This window comes from Cervus canadensis, chromosome 33, assembly GCF_019320065.1.
Source record: "Cervus canadensis isolate Bull #8, Minnesota chromosome 33, ASM1932006v1, whole genome shotgun sequence".
Taxonomy (NCBI): domain Eukaryota; kingdom Metazoa; phylum Chordata; class Mammalia; order Artiodactyla; family Cervidae; genus Cervus; species Cervus canadensis.
The window spans coordinates 22,058,407-22,075,900 of NC_057418.1; the positions used below are offsets into that span (position 1 = coordinate 22,058,407).

Consider the following 17,494-nt stretch of genomic DNA (forward strand, 5'->3'; position numbering starts at 1 on the left):
AGGAATTTACCAGGAGCTTCTTTTTTTTTTTTTTCTATGTCTGCCAGTTTGCCATAGTTTAAAGGCTTAGAACGCGCCTGTCTGAGTCCTTCAAGAATACATCTGACAAAATGACTCTGATCCCATCTTCCTTTAGCAGTGTTATAGTCCCAGGCTGGTTCTGTAGCTGGGACCGCCTGACTCCCAGTGGGTACCGCGGCCATGCAGTATCACATAGGAAGACCAGGTGTGTCTTCTTTAAGCCCTGGGGATCAAATCTATCCCAGTTTTTCAGGATACAGTTCAAAGGAGTGAGGCTGGAATTGTTAGCTCCCATCTGTAAGAGAGAAAAAAAGCGACCAGCGCCAATTTTTTTCTACCGGAGGCGTCCCTCCCTGCTCTAGATGGGGGTGTAGACAGACGTTACACCAAAAGCTTTTCCTTCCTGGTCGGACTTAGTCTGTCTCTTACCGACTCAGGTGTCACACTTGTCCCTCCCGGTTCTACCACCGAGACGGGGTGGGGATGCACCAGGGGTAGACCCGATGGCATCCCTGACTAACGTCCAGCCCTTCACCTCGCTTGCCTCTGATGCCACCCGGGGTGCAATCAGAGTAGCCTTCCAGAATGCTTCCCAAACTAAGACCTCTGGGGGAAACATTCGTCACCTGAGTGCCTGTGCACGACCATGAGTATATTCCTGACCGCAATAAGACCGATACAAACATGAAACTGAGATGTTCCTTCCAAGCGTCACCACACCGGTATAAGAGCCTCCTCTGGTCCACTGAGAGCCAGTGTTACCAAAGGAAAAAACCATTGCAGTTCCAATCTGAGTAACCTTTAACCTCAGAGATGCTCTGGGAGTTAGAACTCCATCTAGCTTCTGAACTTTCCATGCCTAGCGAGGCTAGGCGCTTCCTGACTACCAATCCAAGTTTGAGACCTAGGCTACAGTAGAGTAGCAAAATAGATTGTAAGTCCCTGGAAAGTCTATGATCCGATAGATTAGGTTAGTACTTCTAATTCCCAAGGAGTTATGAAATGGTCAAAGAGACCGAAAAGTTTGACCGAGAAAGGAGAGTTCGGTCCACACGCTTTGCCCGCTTCTGGTCAGTTCCCGAAGGAGACATTGGTTGCCTCTTGGCATTGGCAGGTCGGTATAAACCCCCGACAGGTTTCTGCCATAGCCTTATGAGGTCACTGCGGGACCGCAGAGCAGGGCTCCTCACTTGCTTCGCGCAGGGCATTTCATTCATTCACACAAGCACACCATAGAGTTAGTAAAGTACAGCGGAAAACGTGTTCGCTAGGAGAACAAAGAACTAGAGCTCCAAGCATCCTTACCTTGTCCTGAAGGATCCCGGACGAGCCCCCAAGATGAAAGGTTGTTGCTGAACGATAAGACGCGGGATTCTTGGCCTCCGGAGGAGACGAATTCAATCCGGGGCCAGAGACGAAGCTGGATCGCTCAGAGCTTTTGTGTAATAAAGTTTTATTAAAGTATAGAGAAAGCTTCTGACATAGGCATCAGAAGGGGGCAGAAGAGTACCCCCTCCTATTCTTTAGCTGTATGTTATATAGTCACTCACAGTCTGTTAATGAAATGAAAGTAATGTCATAAAATTTAGAATGGCATCAGATAATTCATCCCAGGCCATAAAACAATTGACTTGAATTTTGTAGAAGGGCAGAATACCAACAAATAGTTCGGTTTACATAGATTAGGGGAACAATACCTGAGTAAGTAAGTTAGGCCGTTTGGCGGAACCAACTTTAAGATAGAGTCTGGAGTTCATTAACATAGCTTAAGACAACATTTCCATACGAAAAAGGCATGTATTGGTTAACTCAAAGTTTGAGAGTAGTTAGCTTTAGGTGAGACCAGGTGTCATGGCAACACAGAATGTTAAGAGAAACCTCCTTTTAAATTTGTATAGAGAAGGAAAAACAGATCGCTGGTTTGTTTCTTCCTGCCGCTTAAGAGAGATAAAAATGTCTGGCACTTACAGCCTCTTTCCTCCATTTGGAGACCCCTGGCCTTCCTGCCTGTTACCCTCTCATTCCCCCCTTTTCTTTTAGGAGAATTATGTTGCCTAGGGAAAAGGGGCGTCGTTTCCATTCCATAACTGCTTCCGAGCTGACAAGGGGCGTTGTCCCTAAATTGGTGAGGCAACATATTCTCCTAATCCTCATAATGAGGATGTCTGATCCAGGGGCCCCAAATAGTAGTCGGAAGAAGCTGCAGTGATAGCAGGAGTTTGAGCAACCATTTGTAACTTAAAAGCTTTCATGCGACTAGAAACAAATCTAGTTACACAGTTACAGATGCAGGGAGCAAACAGCAAAAACAAAACAATCAGAATTAAAAGTCACATTATGTCCATAGTTAAGGTACAAAGTATTGCACCAGTCCATTCTAGGGTTGTTAGATGTCATCAGACGAAGAAGAGGCATCACATGTGATTGTTGTCGAAGGTATTTGCAGACTTGGAGAAAGTCTTTTCCTTGAAGTGGAGATGTCCACCACGGGAAGCCTTCCACTGATGAAGAGGGGAGTGCTCCGCAGACCCAGCAGTTAGACCGATTGTGGAATGCAGCATAGGAGTGAGCCCAGGACAGGAAGGCATTGTCTTGAGGATCAAACGGCAGACTCAGGATTTCTGGAGTCAGCAGAAGTAGGCTCACATAGATTATCAGGCCCATCTGAAACATACAAAGTCAGAGCATAGAAAGTAAAACATAAAATGACATCACTTAGTTCTGGTCAGGGTGCCACCTCTTGACTCGAGTGTGATGTACCCATGAATCAATTCCTGGGACTTTGACAGCTGTGGGAGAAGAAAGAATAACCTGGTAAGGGCCTTCCCAGAGGGGCTCGAGGGATGAGCCCCCAGATCCCAATGTTTTTATGAGGACCTCGGTTCCTGGCTCAAATAGAGGCTTGCTGGATTCAGAGGCTGGGTCAGGAGTCGTCTCCCGGAGTTCTGTTAATGCCTGTTGGAAAGCTGAGAGTTGAGTTACATAATTAGTTAACTCTAAGGCCTCAGGATCTATAACAATGTCTGTGCGTAAGAAAGGCCTTCCATAAATACATTCAAAGGGGGACAGTCCCTCCTTTTTTGGGGCAGTTCGAGCCCTCATTAAAGCTATGGGTAGGACTTTAATCCAATTGTCCTGCGTTTCTTGAGTTAATTTGCGCAGATGTTTTTTGATAAGGTCATTAGCTTTTTCAACCTTTCCTGAGGATTGGGGTCTCCAGGAACAGTGTAAGTGATACTCTACTCCTAGAGCTTTAGACACCCCCTGAGTTACAGCAGCTTTAAAGGTGGGGCCATTGTCACTCTGAAGGCTCCGTGGCAGCCCAAACCTGGGGATAATTTCATGGATTAAAATCTTTATAACCTCCTTAGCTTGTTCACTACGACAGGGGAACGCCTCAATCCATCCAGTAAAAGTATCCACCCAAACTTGTAAGCAAGAATATCCACTAGCTTTTGGCATATGAGTAAAATCAATTTCCCAGTCTTCTCCAGGATACTTTCCCTTTCGTTGTAATCCAGATTTTGCTAGCTTTTCAGTCTTTGGGTTATTTTTCTGACATACCTCACACCGTTTGATAATGTTCTTTAAAGTTTTTATTATATTTTTACCTTCAAACAAACGAGAAGCCATCTGGTAAGTACTTTCTACACCCAAATGAAAACTCTGATGTAAACCCTTAAGAATTTTCCACTGAGCATTTTCAGGAATTATTAATCGCCCATCCTTGGGCTGTAACCATCCTTTATCAGTAATCTTTGCTCCTCTTTTCTCATCTTTCTAATTCTTCCTCAGTATATTGTGGTTTTTCCTGTCCCACAGGACCTGTCCAGATCAAAGGCGTCTGTAGAGAGGGGGTTTCGTAAAGTGCCGCTTTTTTGGCTTGAGAGTCAGCCAGCAGGTTACCGGCAGCTACTTTACTCCCATCCCTGCTGTGCCCTTTGCAATGCATAACAGCTACTTCTTTAGGACAATAGATAGCAGTTAAAAGTCTCTCAATCTCTCTGAAATGCTTAATAGGTTCTCCAGTTGCTGTTTTAAACTGTCTTTCTTTCCATATTGCAGCATGAGCATGTAAAGTCAAATAAGCATACTTAGAATCAGTGTAGATATTCACTCGCTGCCCTTTGCTTAACTCTAGAGCTCGGGTCAGAGCCACAAGCTCCACTAACTGGGCACTGGTTCCCTGGGGGAGAGATTTTGCTTCTAAAACCTGTTCAGCAGTCACCACGGCGTAACCTGCTTTGCGCTTTCCATCCTGAACAAAAGAACTGCCGTCTGTAAATATTTCCATGTCAGGATTGTCTAATGGGGTATCCATTAGATCCTCCCGAGCTGCATAGTTTAAGGTTAGGAATTGGGAACAATCATGATCAGGTGCTTCATCTTCCTTCTCAGGAAGGAAAGTGGCAGGATTTAAATTTCCACAAACTTTAAGCTTAGTTACAGGTCCTTCTAACAACAGTGACTGATATTTAAGAAGCCTACTGTCTGTCATCCAAATATTAACCTTAGAATTTAAGATTCCACTCACATCATGAGAAGTCAGTACAGTAAGGTTTCGTCCATTAATTATTTTTAAAGCTTCAGGTGCTAATAAAGCCGCTGCCCCAATTACTCTTAGGCAGTGGGGCCACCCACGTGCAATTACATCTAATTCTTTGCTTAGATAAGCAATAGGTTGCTGGTGAGGCCCCCGGGGTTGTGTCAAAACTCCCAAGGCCATACCTTTTCTTTCAGTGACAAACAGGTTAAATTCTGACCCTGTGGGCAAACTCAAAGCCGGAGCTTGCAGGAGAGCAGTCTGAAGAACCTTAAAAGCCTTTTGAGTATCTGGAGACCAAACCAGTTTGTCGGTTTGGGCCTGCTGAGTTTCAGCTCTAAGTTTATATAAAGGCCGGGCAAGTTCCCTATAGCTCGGAATCCAAATACGACAGTAGCCTGTGATTCCCCAAAATCCTCTCAATTGTCTTAAAGTCATAGGTAGGGGATGGTTTAGTATAGGTTTAATTCTCTCAGGGCCTATGGCCCTAGTCCCTTCTGAGATGATTAGGCCCAGATATCTAACAGATTGTTGACAAAGCTGAGCCTTTTCTCTTGATGCCTTGTAACCGCAGCCTGCCAGAAAGTTTAAGAAATCTTCTGAGGCTCGTGAACAAGCTTCCTCTGTCTCAGCACAGAGCAAAATATCATCTACATATTGTAACACTACCGCTTCAGAGCTATTAAAGTTTTGTAGATCTCGTGACAAACTTTGTCCAAATAAGTGAGGACTGTCACGAAATCCCTGGGGCAAAACTGTCCAAGTTAACTGGGAAGCTGGCTGTGTGGGGTCTTCAAAGGCAAATAGAAATTGACTTTCCTCCGCCAAAGGCACTGAATAGAAGGCATCTTTTAAATCAATTACTGAAAAATATTTGGCTCATTCAGGAATTTCAGACAATAGAGTATAAGGATTAGGCACCACAGGGTGTAAAGGAACCACAGCCTCATTTATTATTTGTAAATCTTGAACTAATCTCTATTTATCATTTGATTTTTTTACACCCAAAATAGGAGTGTTGCATGGACTGTTACAGGGAACTAATAGTCCCTGTTCCTTTAAATTCTCAATGATGGGTTTTAACCCTTCCTTAACCTCAGGTTTCAGTGGATACTGCTTCTTATGTGGGAATAAGTGTGGGTCTTTGAGCTTGACAACTACAGGAATAGCATTTTGTGCTCGACCCACAGATTTTCCATCAGCCTATACTCTAGGATTCACATTTTGTTCAACTAAAGGGAGAGAAAGGGAAGGCTCCATATTCATGAAAACAGAGGCATGGACCTTGCTCAGTATATCCCTCCCCAAGAGGGGTGAGGGTGATTCTGGCACGATAAGAAACTCGTGTGAAAATAGCACAGAATCCCAGTTGCATGATAGAGAATAACTGAAGTAATACCTTTTGGCTCGTCCAGACAGTCCCATTACGGAAGCGGATGGGGAAGAAAGTGGGCCAGGGGCTTCAGTAAGCACGGAGTAAGTTGCCCCAGTATCTAAAAGGAAATTGACGGATTGGCCTCCCACCGTTATCAATACCCGGGGTTCCTCAGGTGTAATTAGGACGGGAGCTTGTGTGGGGACCCCCGGGCACCTTCAGTCCTGATTGTCTTGAGAGTCAGACCCCTGAGACCTACGCCTCTAGGGGCAGTCTCTCCTCCAGTGTGGTCCCTTGCAGACCGGACGTGGAGCCGGGGGCGGCTTAGATGCCTGAGGGCAATCCCGCTTGAGGTGCCCCTCCTTTCCATAGCAATAGCAAGCCCATCCCTTTTCACCTGGGTCCCTCTGGGCATTTTTCTCAGGCTGCTTAAGAACAGTTTTCATAGCCATTGCGAGGGCTTCCGCCTTTTCCTTCGTCTTTCTCTGCCTTTCTTTCTTTTCCTCATATTCCCTACCATAATAGACTGTCTGAGCCAGTTGTAACAGATTTTCTAAAGACTGATTTGGTCCATATGCCCGTTTTGATAACTTACGGCGAATATCTGGAGCCGACTGAGTGAGAAACTTATCTTTTAAGATCACTTTCCCCTCTTCACTTTCGGGATCAATCTCAGTGAATCTGCGAAGGGCTTCTCTCAGTCTATCTAGGAATTTACCAGGAGCTTCTTTTTCCTCCTGTTCTATGTCTGCCAGTTTACCATAGTTTAAAGGCTTAGAACGCGCCTGTCTGAGTCCTTCAAGAATACATCTGACAAAATGACTCTGATCCCATCTTCCTTTAGCAGTGTTATAGTCCCAGTCTGGTTCTGTAGCTGGGACCGCCTGACTCCCAGTGGTACTGCGGCCATGCAGTATTACATAGGAAGGCCAGGTGTGTCTTCTTTAAGCCCTGGGGATCAAATCTATCCCAGTTTTTCAGGATACAGTTCAAAGGAGTGAGGCTGGAATTGTTAGCTCCCATCTGTAAGAGAGAAAAAAAGCGACCAGCACCATTTTTTCTACCGGAGGCGTCCCTCCCTGCTCTAGATGGGGGAGTAGACAGACGTTACACCAAAAGCTTTTCCTTCCTGGTCGGACTTAGTCTGTCTCCTACCGACGCAGGCGTCACACTCATCCCTCCCGGTTCCACCACCGAGACGGGGTGGGGATGCACCAGGGGTAGACCTGACGGCATCCCTGACTGATGTTCAGCTCTTCACCTCGCTTGCCTCTGATGCCACCCGGGGTGCAATCAGAGTAACCTTCCGGAATGCCTCCCAAGCTAAGACCTTTGGGGGAAACATTAGTCACCTGAGTGCCCGTGCACGACCCTGAGTATATTCGTGACTGCAATAAGACCAATATGAACATAAAACTGAGATGCTCCTTCCAAGCGTCACCACACCAGTATAAGAGCCTCCTCTGGTCCACTAAGAGCCAGTGTTACCAAAGGGAAAAAAAAAAAACATTGCAGTTCCAATCCGAGTAACCTTTAACCTCAGAGATGCTCTGGGAGTTAGAGCTCCATCTAGCTTCCGAACTTTCCGTGCCTAGTGAGGCTAGGCGCTTCCTGACCACCAATCCCAGTTTGAGGCCTATGCCACAGTACACATTAGCAACATAGATCACAAGTCCCTTGAAAGTCTATGATCCGATAGACTAGGTTAGTACTTCTAATTCCCAAGGAGTTATGAAATGGTCAAAGAGACTGAAAAATCTGACTGAGAAAGGAGAGTTCGGTCCACACACTTTGCCCGTTTCTGGTCGGTTCCCGAAGGAGACATTGGTTGCCTCTTGGCATTGGCAGGTCGGTATAAGCCCCCGACAGGCTTCTGCCATAAGCCTTATGAGGTCGCCGAGGAACCGCAGAGCAGGGCTCCTCACTGCTTCGCGCAGGGCGTATCATTCATTCACACAAGCACACCGCAGAGTTAGTAAAGAACAGCGGAAAACGTTTTCGCTAGGAGAACGAAGAACTAGAGCTCCAAGCATCCTTACCTTGTCCTGAAGGATCCCGGACGAGCCCCCAAGATGAAAGGTTGTTGCTGAACGATAAGATGCGGGATTCTTGGCCTCCGGAGGAGACGAATTCAATCCGGGGCCAGAGACGAGGCTGGATCGCTCAGAGCTTTTGTGTAATAAAGTTTTATTAAAGTATAAAGGAGATAGAGAAAGCTTCTGACATAGGCATCAGAAGGGGGCAAAAGAGTACCCCCCTCCTAGTCTTTAGCTGTATGTTATATAGTCACTCACAGTCTGTTAATGAAATGAAAGGAATGTCATAAAATTTAGAATGGCATCAGATAATTCATCCCAGTCCATAAAACGACTGACTTGAATCTTGTAGAAGGGCAGAATACCAACAAATAGTTCCGTTTACATAGATTAGGGGAACAATACCTGAGTAAGTAAATTAGAACCAACTTGAAGATAGAGTCTGGGGTTCATTAACATATCTTAAGACAACATTTCCATATGAAAAAGAAATGTATTGGTTAACTCAAAGTTTGAGAGTAGTTAGCCTTAGGTGAGACCAGGTGTCATGGCAACACAGAATGTTAAGAGAAACCTCCTTCTAAATTTGTATAGAGAAGGAAAAACAGATCGCTGGTTTGTTTCTTCCTGCCGCTTAAGAGAGATAAAAATGTCTGGCACTTACAGCCTCTTTCCTCCATTTGGAGACCCCTGGCCTTCCTGCCTGTTACCCTCTCAATAGTAGGCACTGGAGTGGCTGTGAGGAGATATCCCTGCCCATCACCAACTCCCAGACCATCTCATCCTCTGTCCTTATTAAGGAATGTAGAAAAAAAAGTTTGTTCTTTCCTCCTCCTTGAGAATTCCAGACCCCTATCTCCTCCTTGGGGGTCCCTGGAATTCTTTTAAACCTGCCTAGGAATTGACTCAGCTTGCAGACGGACATCTCATCCCCATGTCTTCATGTAACATACCATGTAACATACCAGGTAACATGTATGTTACATACCAGGTCTGTTCCATTTTCTTATAAGGATACCAATCAGATTGGATTAGGGGTAGACCCTAATGGCCTCATTTTAACCTTATTATTTCTATAAAGGCCTTGTCATTAAATATGGTCATATTCTGAGGTCCTGGGGGTTTAGGGTTTTAGCACATGAATTCAGGGGAATACAATTCTGGCCATAAAAGCATGAAGTAACTGTGCATAAAAGTGAGACCACATAAAGTATATCTCATTAAACCACATATATTTATTCCTAACTCATTTTCCTCTTAATGGAATTTAAAAGTGCCAACAAACTCTCCAATTCCACCTAAAATGGAGGGAACTCATAGAAAAGCATCAGGTAAAGCTGATATCCTTAACTGATTAGGAGCAAATATCTTATTTAGCAAATTGTTCAAAATGACTAAGTCAATACATAGGAAGGGCCCATCAACAGCTGTGGAAAGTCAGGAGTTCTCTAGCTTCTTGGTGAACACAACTCCGAGTAGAGGAGAATATACTAGACTGGCAGCCAGACTGTCAGTAAGGATCAGATTCTTCATCCAAGGGCTCATCTAACATTTCCACCTTCTCATGATCAATGGAAGAAACATCAGATGATGGAACGAAGAGCTGTTAGAACATTAGGTAAACTGTTGAACTGAATCATGGTATTGTCAGAAAAGAAACATTTTTTTTTTTTTTCGTCAAAGAACTGGGGAAACCCTGGGTGTGATCTCAACAAGACAACACTCCACCCCAGACTTTTGAAGTTTAGACCCCGCCTCTCCCCTCCCTGCCACAGAATTAGATACTTGGTTTCCCTCTGCTCACTGCACTATCTTAGTGCCTACACAGCCTCTTCTACCCCCAAAACAGAGTAATTTCAAACCTACCAGGAAGTGTGGGGGCCCAAGACTAAGAAAGAGCATCCTCCTAGGTACCAGTAGAGAGGGGTTTGGGTGAGACCCATGGCTCACTTCTCTGACGTCCTGCCTGGAAGAAACCTGCCCAGGAACCAGAGGCCAGCCTGATTCTCACCTTCCGTGGTCCCTGATTTCTTCATACATTTCTTGACGATGATGACAATTAGACAGATGAAGATGATGAAGATGAAGATCAATGGGAGGATGCATTTATTTAACGGGATAGAGGCAGGCTGGTGGTTATTCGGGGCCTTTGTGAGTGGTTCTAAAACAAACAAAAAGGCACAAGCCTTGTCACATCTAAGAGTCCACCTTCCTCAGCATCTACTGTCCCCAGACAGCACCTGTCCACCTACATAGATGCTGGCTCGTTACGTGAAGCCACTGGGGCAGAAAGATGAATGCAGTTGGGCTCTGTCCTCATAACAGAGCTCCTATTTCTACTGAGGGAGAGAGCAAATGTTTATTTGACAATCTTGCAGGTGGACATGTTTACTGTGGGGAGTCCTTTCTAGGGAGGACATAGCTGGGGAGGTGCTTAATTTGGTCTGGGAAGGTGTGAGGGCTTCTCTAAGTGACATTTGAGCTGGTTAAACGATCAGGACAACAGGAAGGAGAGAAGGTCTGGAAACACAATATGTATATAAATCTGGGGACCATTTAGCAGGGCTGCGGAACTGGGTCATTCGTTAATGAGGAAGGGGGCTCCTGTGCTAAGGGAGGTGGGCTTGCAAAGGAGGATGTTGGGAAATCCTATGCAATGCCCATCACTGACTCTCCAGACAAGAAGTCCACCAAGAGATCAGTCACTCCATCCAGCTATCAGATTTTCAATTGCACAAACGTATGTGTTCATATCCACACATGAAGGCACTAGACCTTTGAAGAGAGCTACCACCTCCCCCACCTCCCCCACACCCCACTCAGTTACCTGTGGGCCCTGGGAGCAGCATGTTCTCCCAGTGTTCCAGGAATTCCCTAAGCCAATAACTGCAGTCTCCCACTGAGATCTTCCTGAAATAATCTGACAGTTCCTGGTTGTTCTCCCATTCCTCCTTGACGCCTGTGGCTCCAGGATCGATGACTGTCCAGGTTATGCTCATGGTGTCAAGGAGGAGGGCTGTCCATCCATTGATGCTGAAGAGCAAGGATGCACCAGAGCATTGCTCGGCTTCACGCTGACAACACAGCCTGACCTGCAGGGAGGGAGGACCTACGCCCCCCACACAGTGAATCTTTCTGGACTGTCCACAGTCCATCCTCCCCAGTCACTCAAGTGTGTCTGCACATCTAGGGGTCCGTGATCTTCTGACCATGACCTCCCCCTCTTACCCATCAGGTCCACCGGGTCTCTAAGGCTGGGTCATGTCCATTCTTTTCACAGGAAGGACCTCCCTGCATGCACTCCGCCCCTACCCCTCTCTTGCTGTCTCCAGCTCCCCACCCCTCCCATACTTACCCCTCATCTCCTTTTTGTCCAGTTTGATGACAGGCAGGACCATCCTGAGCTCTCTTCCTGCTTCTCCCACCGTTTGGCTCAATTCAGTCCACGCTTTGGTGTCCTTTACCTCCTCCCCCAGGAAACCCAAAGGTCTGACCTGTTGCTGTCACTGTCACACTGGAGGAAAGGCTTTGTGTCCACGGAGCCCTGGACTTGACACCAGGGCTGGCCAGGTCTGGACTGAGATTTGACAGTGAGGTTAAGGCACAGAGAGTGGGCATCTGTGAGAGAAAACCACAGGTGTGTCTAGGAGATTCCCCTCCAGGGCCTGGTTGCAGAGGGAGGGGTCTCTATCCCAGACCCCCTCCTCTGCTGCATCCTCAGTCCTGTCTCATCTTCAGCTGTCTGAGCTTTAATCTCTTGGATGCCACTGTGGATCCTTTGGGTTCAATACTGTTAGCAGGAAGATTTAGTTGACATATTTTTACCATCATGTACCAACTTCTGAGGCAGCAAAAATAGACAATGTCTGCCTTCTAGTGGCTTAAAAATCCATCTGAACAAACAGGACTTTCAACACGAGTGGGGAAAAAAAGACCACAGAACACAGGCTACATTCAGGATGGGCCCTAATCATCAGGAAGGTTTTTACTGCAGAAGGAGGTGGGGTTGGCAGGAGAGGGCAAGCTGCTCCAGGAGCACAGGCCCAGGCACCCTGTCTTGGGCTGGAGTCCCTGCACACTGGGTGTCACCTCCTGGGCAGCCAGTCCAGCTAAACCACACCTGACCATCCTCAGAGCTGGAAGACAGGCCCCCACCAGGGTGGAGCCCCTTCCTTTCCCCTCCTCCCCTGCTCCACTCCCCCTGCCAGAGCCCCAGATCCCAGGACACTCACTGTCCAGAGTCTTCCTGGGTTCTATCAGCTGCAGAATCACCAAAAGATGGCCTGTGGTGTGAGCTAGAGACATTCCTTCCAGCAGTTTTAGAAGAGTAAGGGGCAAATCTTAGCCTGGAGTGTGTCTATATCTCTGCCTCCACCCACCGCCCAAAGTCTTCAGTCAGAGACTGAGGAAGCCCTGTTGAAAAACAATGCAAAGAACAATTATACCAAGGAAGTATCTTGCAAGTATTCAAATGTAATTCCTCATTAAAAACAGCAACAACAACCACACACAAAAAAAAAACAACCCAGCAGTGACATCAAAAAGCAAAATTCACTTTAAATACCCCACCCTCAAAGAGTCCTTAACTTTTGTGAACAAAATGCTCAGCGTTCTGTTGGCTTCTCCCCTCCTTCCAACAACAGCTCTCCCCACCCCACCCCCGCCTCCCAGCTGCCTCTTTTGCTTCTTTTTCTACCTTCCTCTCAGTCATCCTGCAATTTTTTTCCTACTTCCTTCTCCATCCTAACCTGGCGGACTTTGTCTTCAGTGATCAAGATTCACTCTCACCCAATGCACCCGAGTGTTAATCCGACTGGCCGAGGCGACCATACGTGGTCTACAATGGAAGGCGTGTGTAGAAGAGATGAGTTGCTGTCAAGATTCCACTAACAGTAACAAAAATAGCTTCTTGGCACACTGCCAACTCGATGGCTAGGCTGCAGGTTACTTTAAGAGTGTTTTTTATTCTCTACTTCCACAATAAATGTAGCAGAATCATCAGTTCTATTTAATCCCAATATGTGGAAAAAGGGTAAAATGTCCTGAGTTCCCTCCTTGATTAGAAAAAGAAAGCTGAAGAATTTATGTTTTTTGCAATAGCAAGGTACTGACTTAAGTATTAGTATTAGGAAATAAAATGACTAAAAGAGACACTCACATAATTTTCTTCCATTGAAAATACTCTGAAGTTGTTTCTCTGAACATAGAAAGAACCCCAGAGTCCTGTAATAGAAGATGGTATTTTTCTTGCATTATCACCATTAGCAACAATGACATTGCCATACAAAGGAGAGTCTGATTTTTCACAAACTAGAAGAAGACAGACAGTGTCCTATGTGTGGAGGTTTCTTGTTAAGTAGTTGAACATTTCATTGCAGGGATTCCATCACTTAGCACCAAGAGAAAAAGGTAAAACAGGTTGGAAAAAAAAAGAAACTGAGGAGTCTGCTCACCAGATGTAACAGGACACATGAGACAACGAAGCTACTGTGTCACCATCACAGGAAGGCAGGCTCAGAACTCCTGGCTGTGACTTCTTGGCTCTAAAGTGAACAGAAGGAGGACAATGGTGGCCAAGCAAAGACTGAGTCAAAGTCAGCAGAGCCCCTGTAAGGGACTTCCTGGGAACACAGTCTCCTGCAGAAAAGAAAGAGATGTTGGTCCAGGAGACCGAGGAAATCCTGTCACTTTCCTGGGGCTGCCCCTCCCCAGCCCCTCCAGCCCCGCCCTCACTGAGGGGCTCCTATGTCCCCCACCCCCACCCCCACCCCAGGCCCAGCAGCTTCTTGTCCCCTCCTCCTTCCTTCCTGCATCACAGAGTCACCCCAGGCCCTGACACCCCCTGCTCAGGCTCAGGACTGGAGCCAGTGAGGAATCAATCTGCTCCCTTCACTCAGGTCCGGATCCTCCTGGACGGGGGCCTAAAGGACCAGGAAGCAGGTCCCCGGAGGAGGGGCCTTGCCTCCTGACAGCCCTGGGTGGCTGCAGGCAAACCTCCTTCCTTCCCTCCCCTCCAGCCTCTGAGCAGCACACACAGCTCTCAGGACCAGGGTCCCTGCCCCCCATCTCTTCCTGGTCCCGCCCAGCTGGGCGCCTCCACCCCAGCTCAGGCCCACCATCCCCAGGACCTCTGCTCAAGGCAGGGCCGCTCAGTGATGGAGGCTCTGGGTCCCCAGGAGGCTGGTGACGGGCAGGCCACAGGCTGAGTCAGAACTGCTGCTGCCCCAGGAGCACAGGCCTGGCCTCGCCCCTTCCCACAGTCTCTCCTGTGGGGCTCCTGCCTTGCCTGCTTGGCCCAAGCCACTTCCTGTGAGAACAGGCCTTTGGAGTTGGGTCTGCAAAGGCCTTCCCAGCCCTCCCTCCTGGGATGAGCCCGGCCCCTCTCATCTTGGCCCCTGGGTGGGTCCCCTCCCTGGGTCCCCTCCCTGCTGACACGCCATGTGGAGCCCCCATTCTGCTCTCAGCCCTGGGAGTCCTGCCCTCGCCCTGAGCGCCTGCTGTTCTCACACCACCCACCCTGGGCCCTGCCAGCCAGCGGTCTGTGCTCAGTCAGGGGACGTGGCTCAACCCTTTCAGCATCAATAGGCCCTCAGCCTAGGGAGGGCCCCTCCCTTTTCACAATGTCACCTGACACTGGGGACCTCTCAGAACTCAGGGCTGAGCTTGTCCGAGTTCTGCTCTCAGGTGACATGGGGTCTTATCCACTGGCTCATTTCCAGGATGAAGAGGTTTAGTTAGGGGCAGGGGTCAGCTGAGATTCACCTTCCCCCTCCTCACACCAGGCCCTGTGCCCCTGCCTTACCTCTGAATTCTGCCCTCAGTACCTGGTCCTGGAAAGGACTCAGCCCAGGAAGACAGTTACGATGAAACTGGTGAGGACCACGGGGAGGATGCAGGCTTTGGATTTGATGGCTGTGGCCCTGGGCTGGAATCTAGGGGCGTCCATGGTCCATGATGCTGCAAGAAGAGTAAGAATGAAGCCTTGTTCAGACCCCAAACTCGGCAGATGCCTCCTCGCCCCCCGATTCAGGTACCCCTACTGTGCAGACAGTTTACACGCATCACATAGAGGCCTCTGTGATAGATCCTCAGGCGAGATGGGGGGAAGGCAGGAGCCCAGTCCTCACGGGGCTCTGACAGCTAATGGGGGGGAAAGACTTTAAAAACAAAACAAATAAAAAAGGGAGCTTGCATTTCTCCCCTCCAAAAATATAAGTCTTTCCCCTGGTTCTCAGGAACCATCTGATCCATCTGTGGTCTCCCAGAGTGGGGTGGGGAGAATAGCATTTTTAACACCGAAGCAGTAAAACAAGGAGATCTCTGGTTCTGTCTTTACATGGAAATGAATTTGTAACTGAGCTGGATTTAATTGGGTTAAGGGAAAGTGAGCACTATATAAATAAACTCTTAGAATTATCAATAAAGCTCACCAGAACACACTTCTGACACCAGGAAGGACCCTGAGTCTGACTAATTGGCCAGATATGACCCAGAAACTAACTCCATCACCAAAGAACCTGAAACTATAAGCCATGTGTCAGAGCAGTTCTCCTGGGTTCCCCGACCCTGATGCTCTCCGCCCTGTAGCCCCTTCCCCAAAAAGCCTCTTCCTTGTCAGCATGTGTGTCTCCAGAACAATTCATTTCCCAGTGTTAGACAAAAGCCCACTCTCAGACCCTGCAAGGAGTCCCTCTTTCTGTAACAGATGGCGACTCTGGTGGGATTTCCACACTGCGACTGATGCCCTGACCATTCAGGTACTTAGGGACAAGTTTGTCGGCTGACTGACCTGACCCAGTGGCCGGAACAAGGATTTTCTTTTGTCCCTTGTCTCCTCCCAACTCAGATGACTGGCCTGGGTGCCCGATCTGATAAGGAACAGAGTGAGGAGCTAGAGCCTTCAGTTCAGTCGCTCAGTCGTGTCCGACTCTGCGACCCCATGGACTGCAAGCCCATCACCAACTCCTGGAGTTTACTCAAACTCATGTCCATCGAGTTGGTGATGCCTACCAACCATCTCATCCTCTGTCGTCCCCTTCTCCTACCGCCTTCAATCTTTCTCAGCATCAGGGTCTTTTCCAGTGAGTCAGTTCTTCGCATCAGGTGACCAAAGTATTGGAGTTTCATCTTCGGCAACATGAACTCGGCGGTCTCCTATCACCAGCGCAAGTCGGGCACCGCGTAGGCAAGTGGGCAGGCGAGTACACAGGGAAACCTGGCGAGAAAGCGAGCCAGCTGGCAACAGAGCCCCGCCCAGGCCCCGGCGCGCGCCTTCCTAGTGGTTACTTGAGAAACCTGGGGCGGGGCCTGTCGGCGGATGGGCGGGCCAGGCACTCGGCGCAGGAGCGGAGGTCCAGACCACAGGGGCGGGCTAGCCGGAGAGGATCGCCGGTTCTGACTTGGCAGCCTCGCACTCCTGCAACATTGGGATCCAGGAGGCAAAGGGAGAGATGGGTGGCTCCAAGACCAGTCTTGCCTTCCTCGTTTTGCTTCTGATTGGCTTGTTGAGCGGGACGTCCAGCGGTGAGTTCGGGGATGACCCTGCTCGGGGACTGGCGGGGGAACGCGAGGAGGTTGGATGGGTTATGACCCGGAAAGGGGAGGGGGGTGGTGTCCGTGGGGGTGCGCGAAACTTCTTGCAGGGTGTCGCCGCCGCCCCCTCCTCTTTCCCGTCCCTCGGCCCCTTTGCTCCTCGGAGGCTCCTCCCGGCTTCTTGCCGGCTCTCCGGGCCAGAGCAGGCTGCCTTGGGTGAAGTAGTAATGCCGGGAGTTTGGGAGGTGATGCTGGGAGAAGAGGGGGCCGTGCCGCGGCAGAAATAGGGTTGAAACCCCCAAGGGTCCAGGCCGCCCCTGGGAAGTGGGAGCGCTGGAGCCGGGCGGTAAGGGACCAGTCGGACTTCCGCGGAGAAGGGACCCGCCCCGCCCCGAAAAGCACACCCTCCCGCCCCGACCTGTGCAAAAGACCCTTCTGGTCCCTATATCTCCCGGCCCTTGAAGGACCAGCGCTCTTTCCCGGCCGTAAGTTATAAACGCAGAGTGGACCCGGGTGCCCAGGAGGCTTCGGCGGCGCGCTCCCAGCTTAAACGTGCTTGGGTTGGTCTTGTCAGAGCCGCAGCTGCTGGCTCCAGCCGCTGCCCACGGGCTCCGCGGCGCGGCTCCTTCGGTTTTCCCTGGGCTCCACCCCCCGCACTCGGGCTCCACCCCCGGCCACCGGCCGCCGCGGCACGGCTCCACCCCCGTCCCCGGGCTCCACCCACTGCCCCCGGGGCGCCGCGTCACGGCTCCAGCCCCCGCCCCTGGCCTCCGGGGCAGGTGTCCACCCCCGGCCTCCGGGTTCCACCCCCGGCCTCTGGGCTCCACGCGCGACCCCGGGGGCGGGGGCGAGCCTCTTCTTGAGCGGGAACCAGTTGCCCCGGCTCATTGGTCTAGACAGAACTCTATTAGAGAAGTGACCTTCTTGGGCACTACGTCTATCCTTTAACCCAACGAAACAGATGTCCTGCCTTTCACTTGGCCTGCA

The 17,494-nt window shown here is 49.2% G+C and overlaps 1 protein-coding gene and 1 pseudogene across 1 annotated transcript in view; both read right to left on the reverse strand.

Moving 5' to 3' along the window:
- Positions 1–16,466, reverse strand: part of LOC122433861 — a 109,653-nt pseudogene extending 93,187 nt beyond the window's left edge.
- Positions 16,467–17,480: 1,014 nt separating this feature from the next.
- The window catches only part of LOC122433978 (low-density lipoprotein receptor-related protein 11-like), a 10,391-nt gene continuing 10,377 nt past the window's right edge, over positions 17,481–17,494 (reverse strand). The window contains exon 3 of the mRNA XM_043457101.1: positions 17,481–17,489. Within this exon, the coding sequence (XP_043313036.1) occupies positions 17,481–17,489 (9 nt within the window). The remainder of the gene's footprint in view (positions 17,490–17,494) is intronic.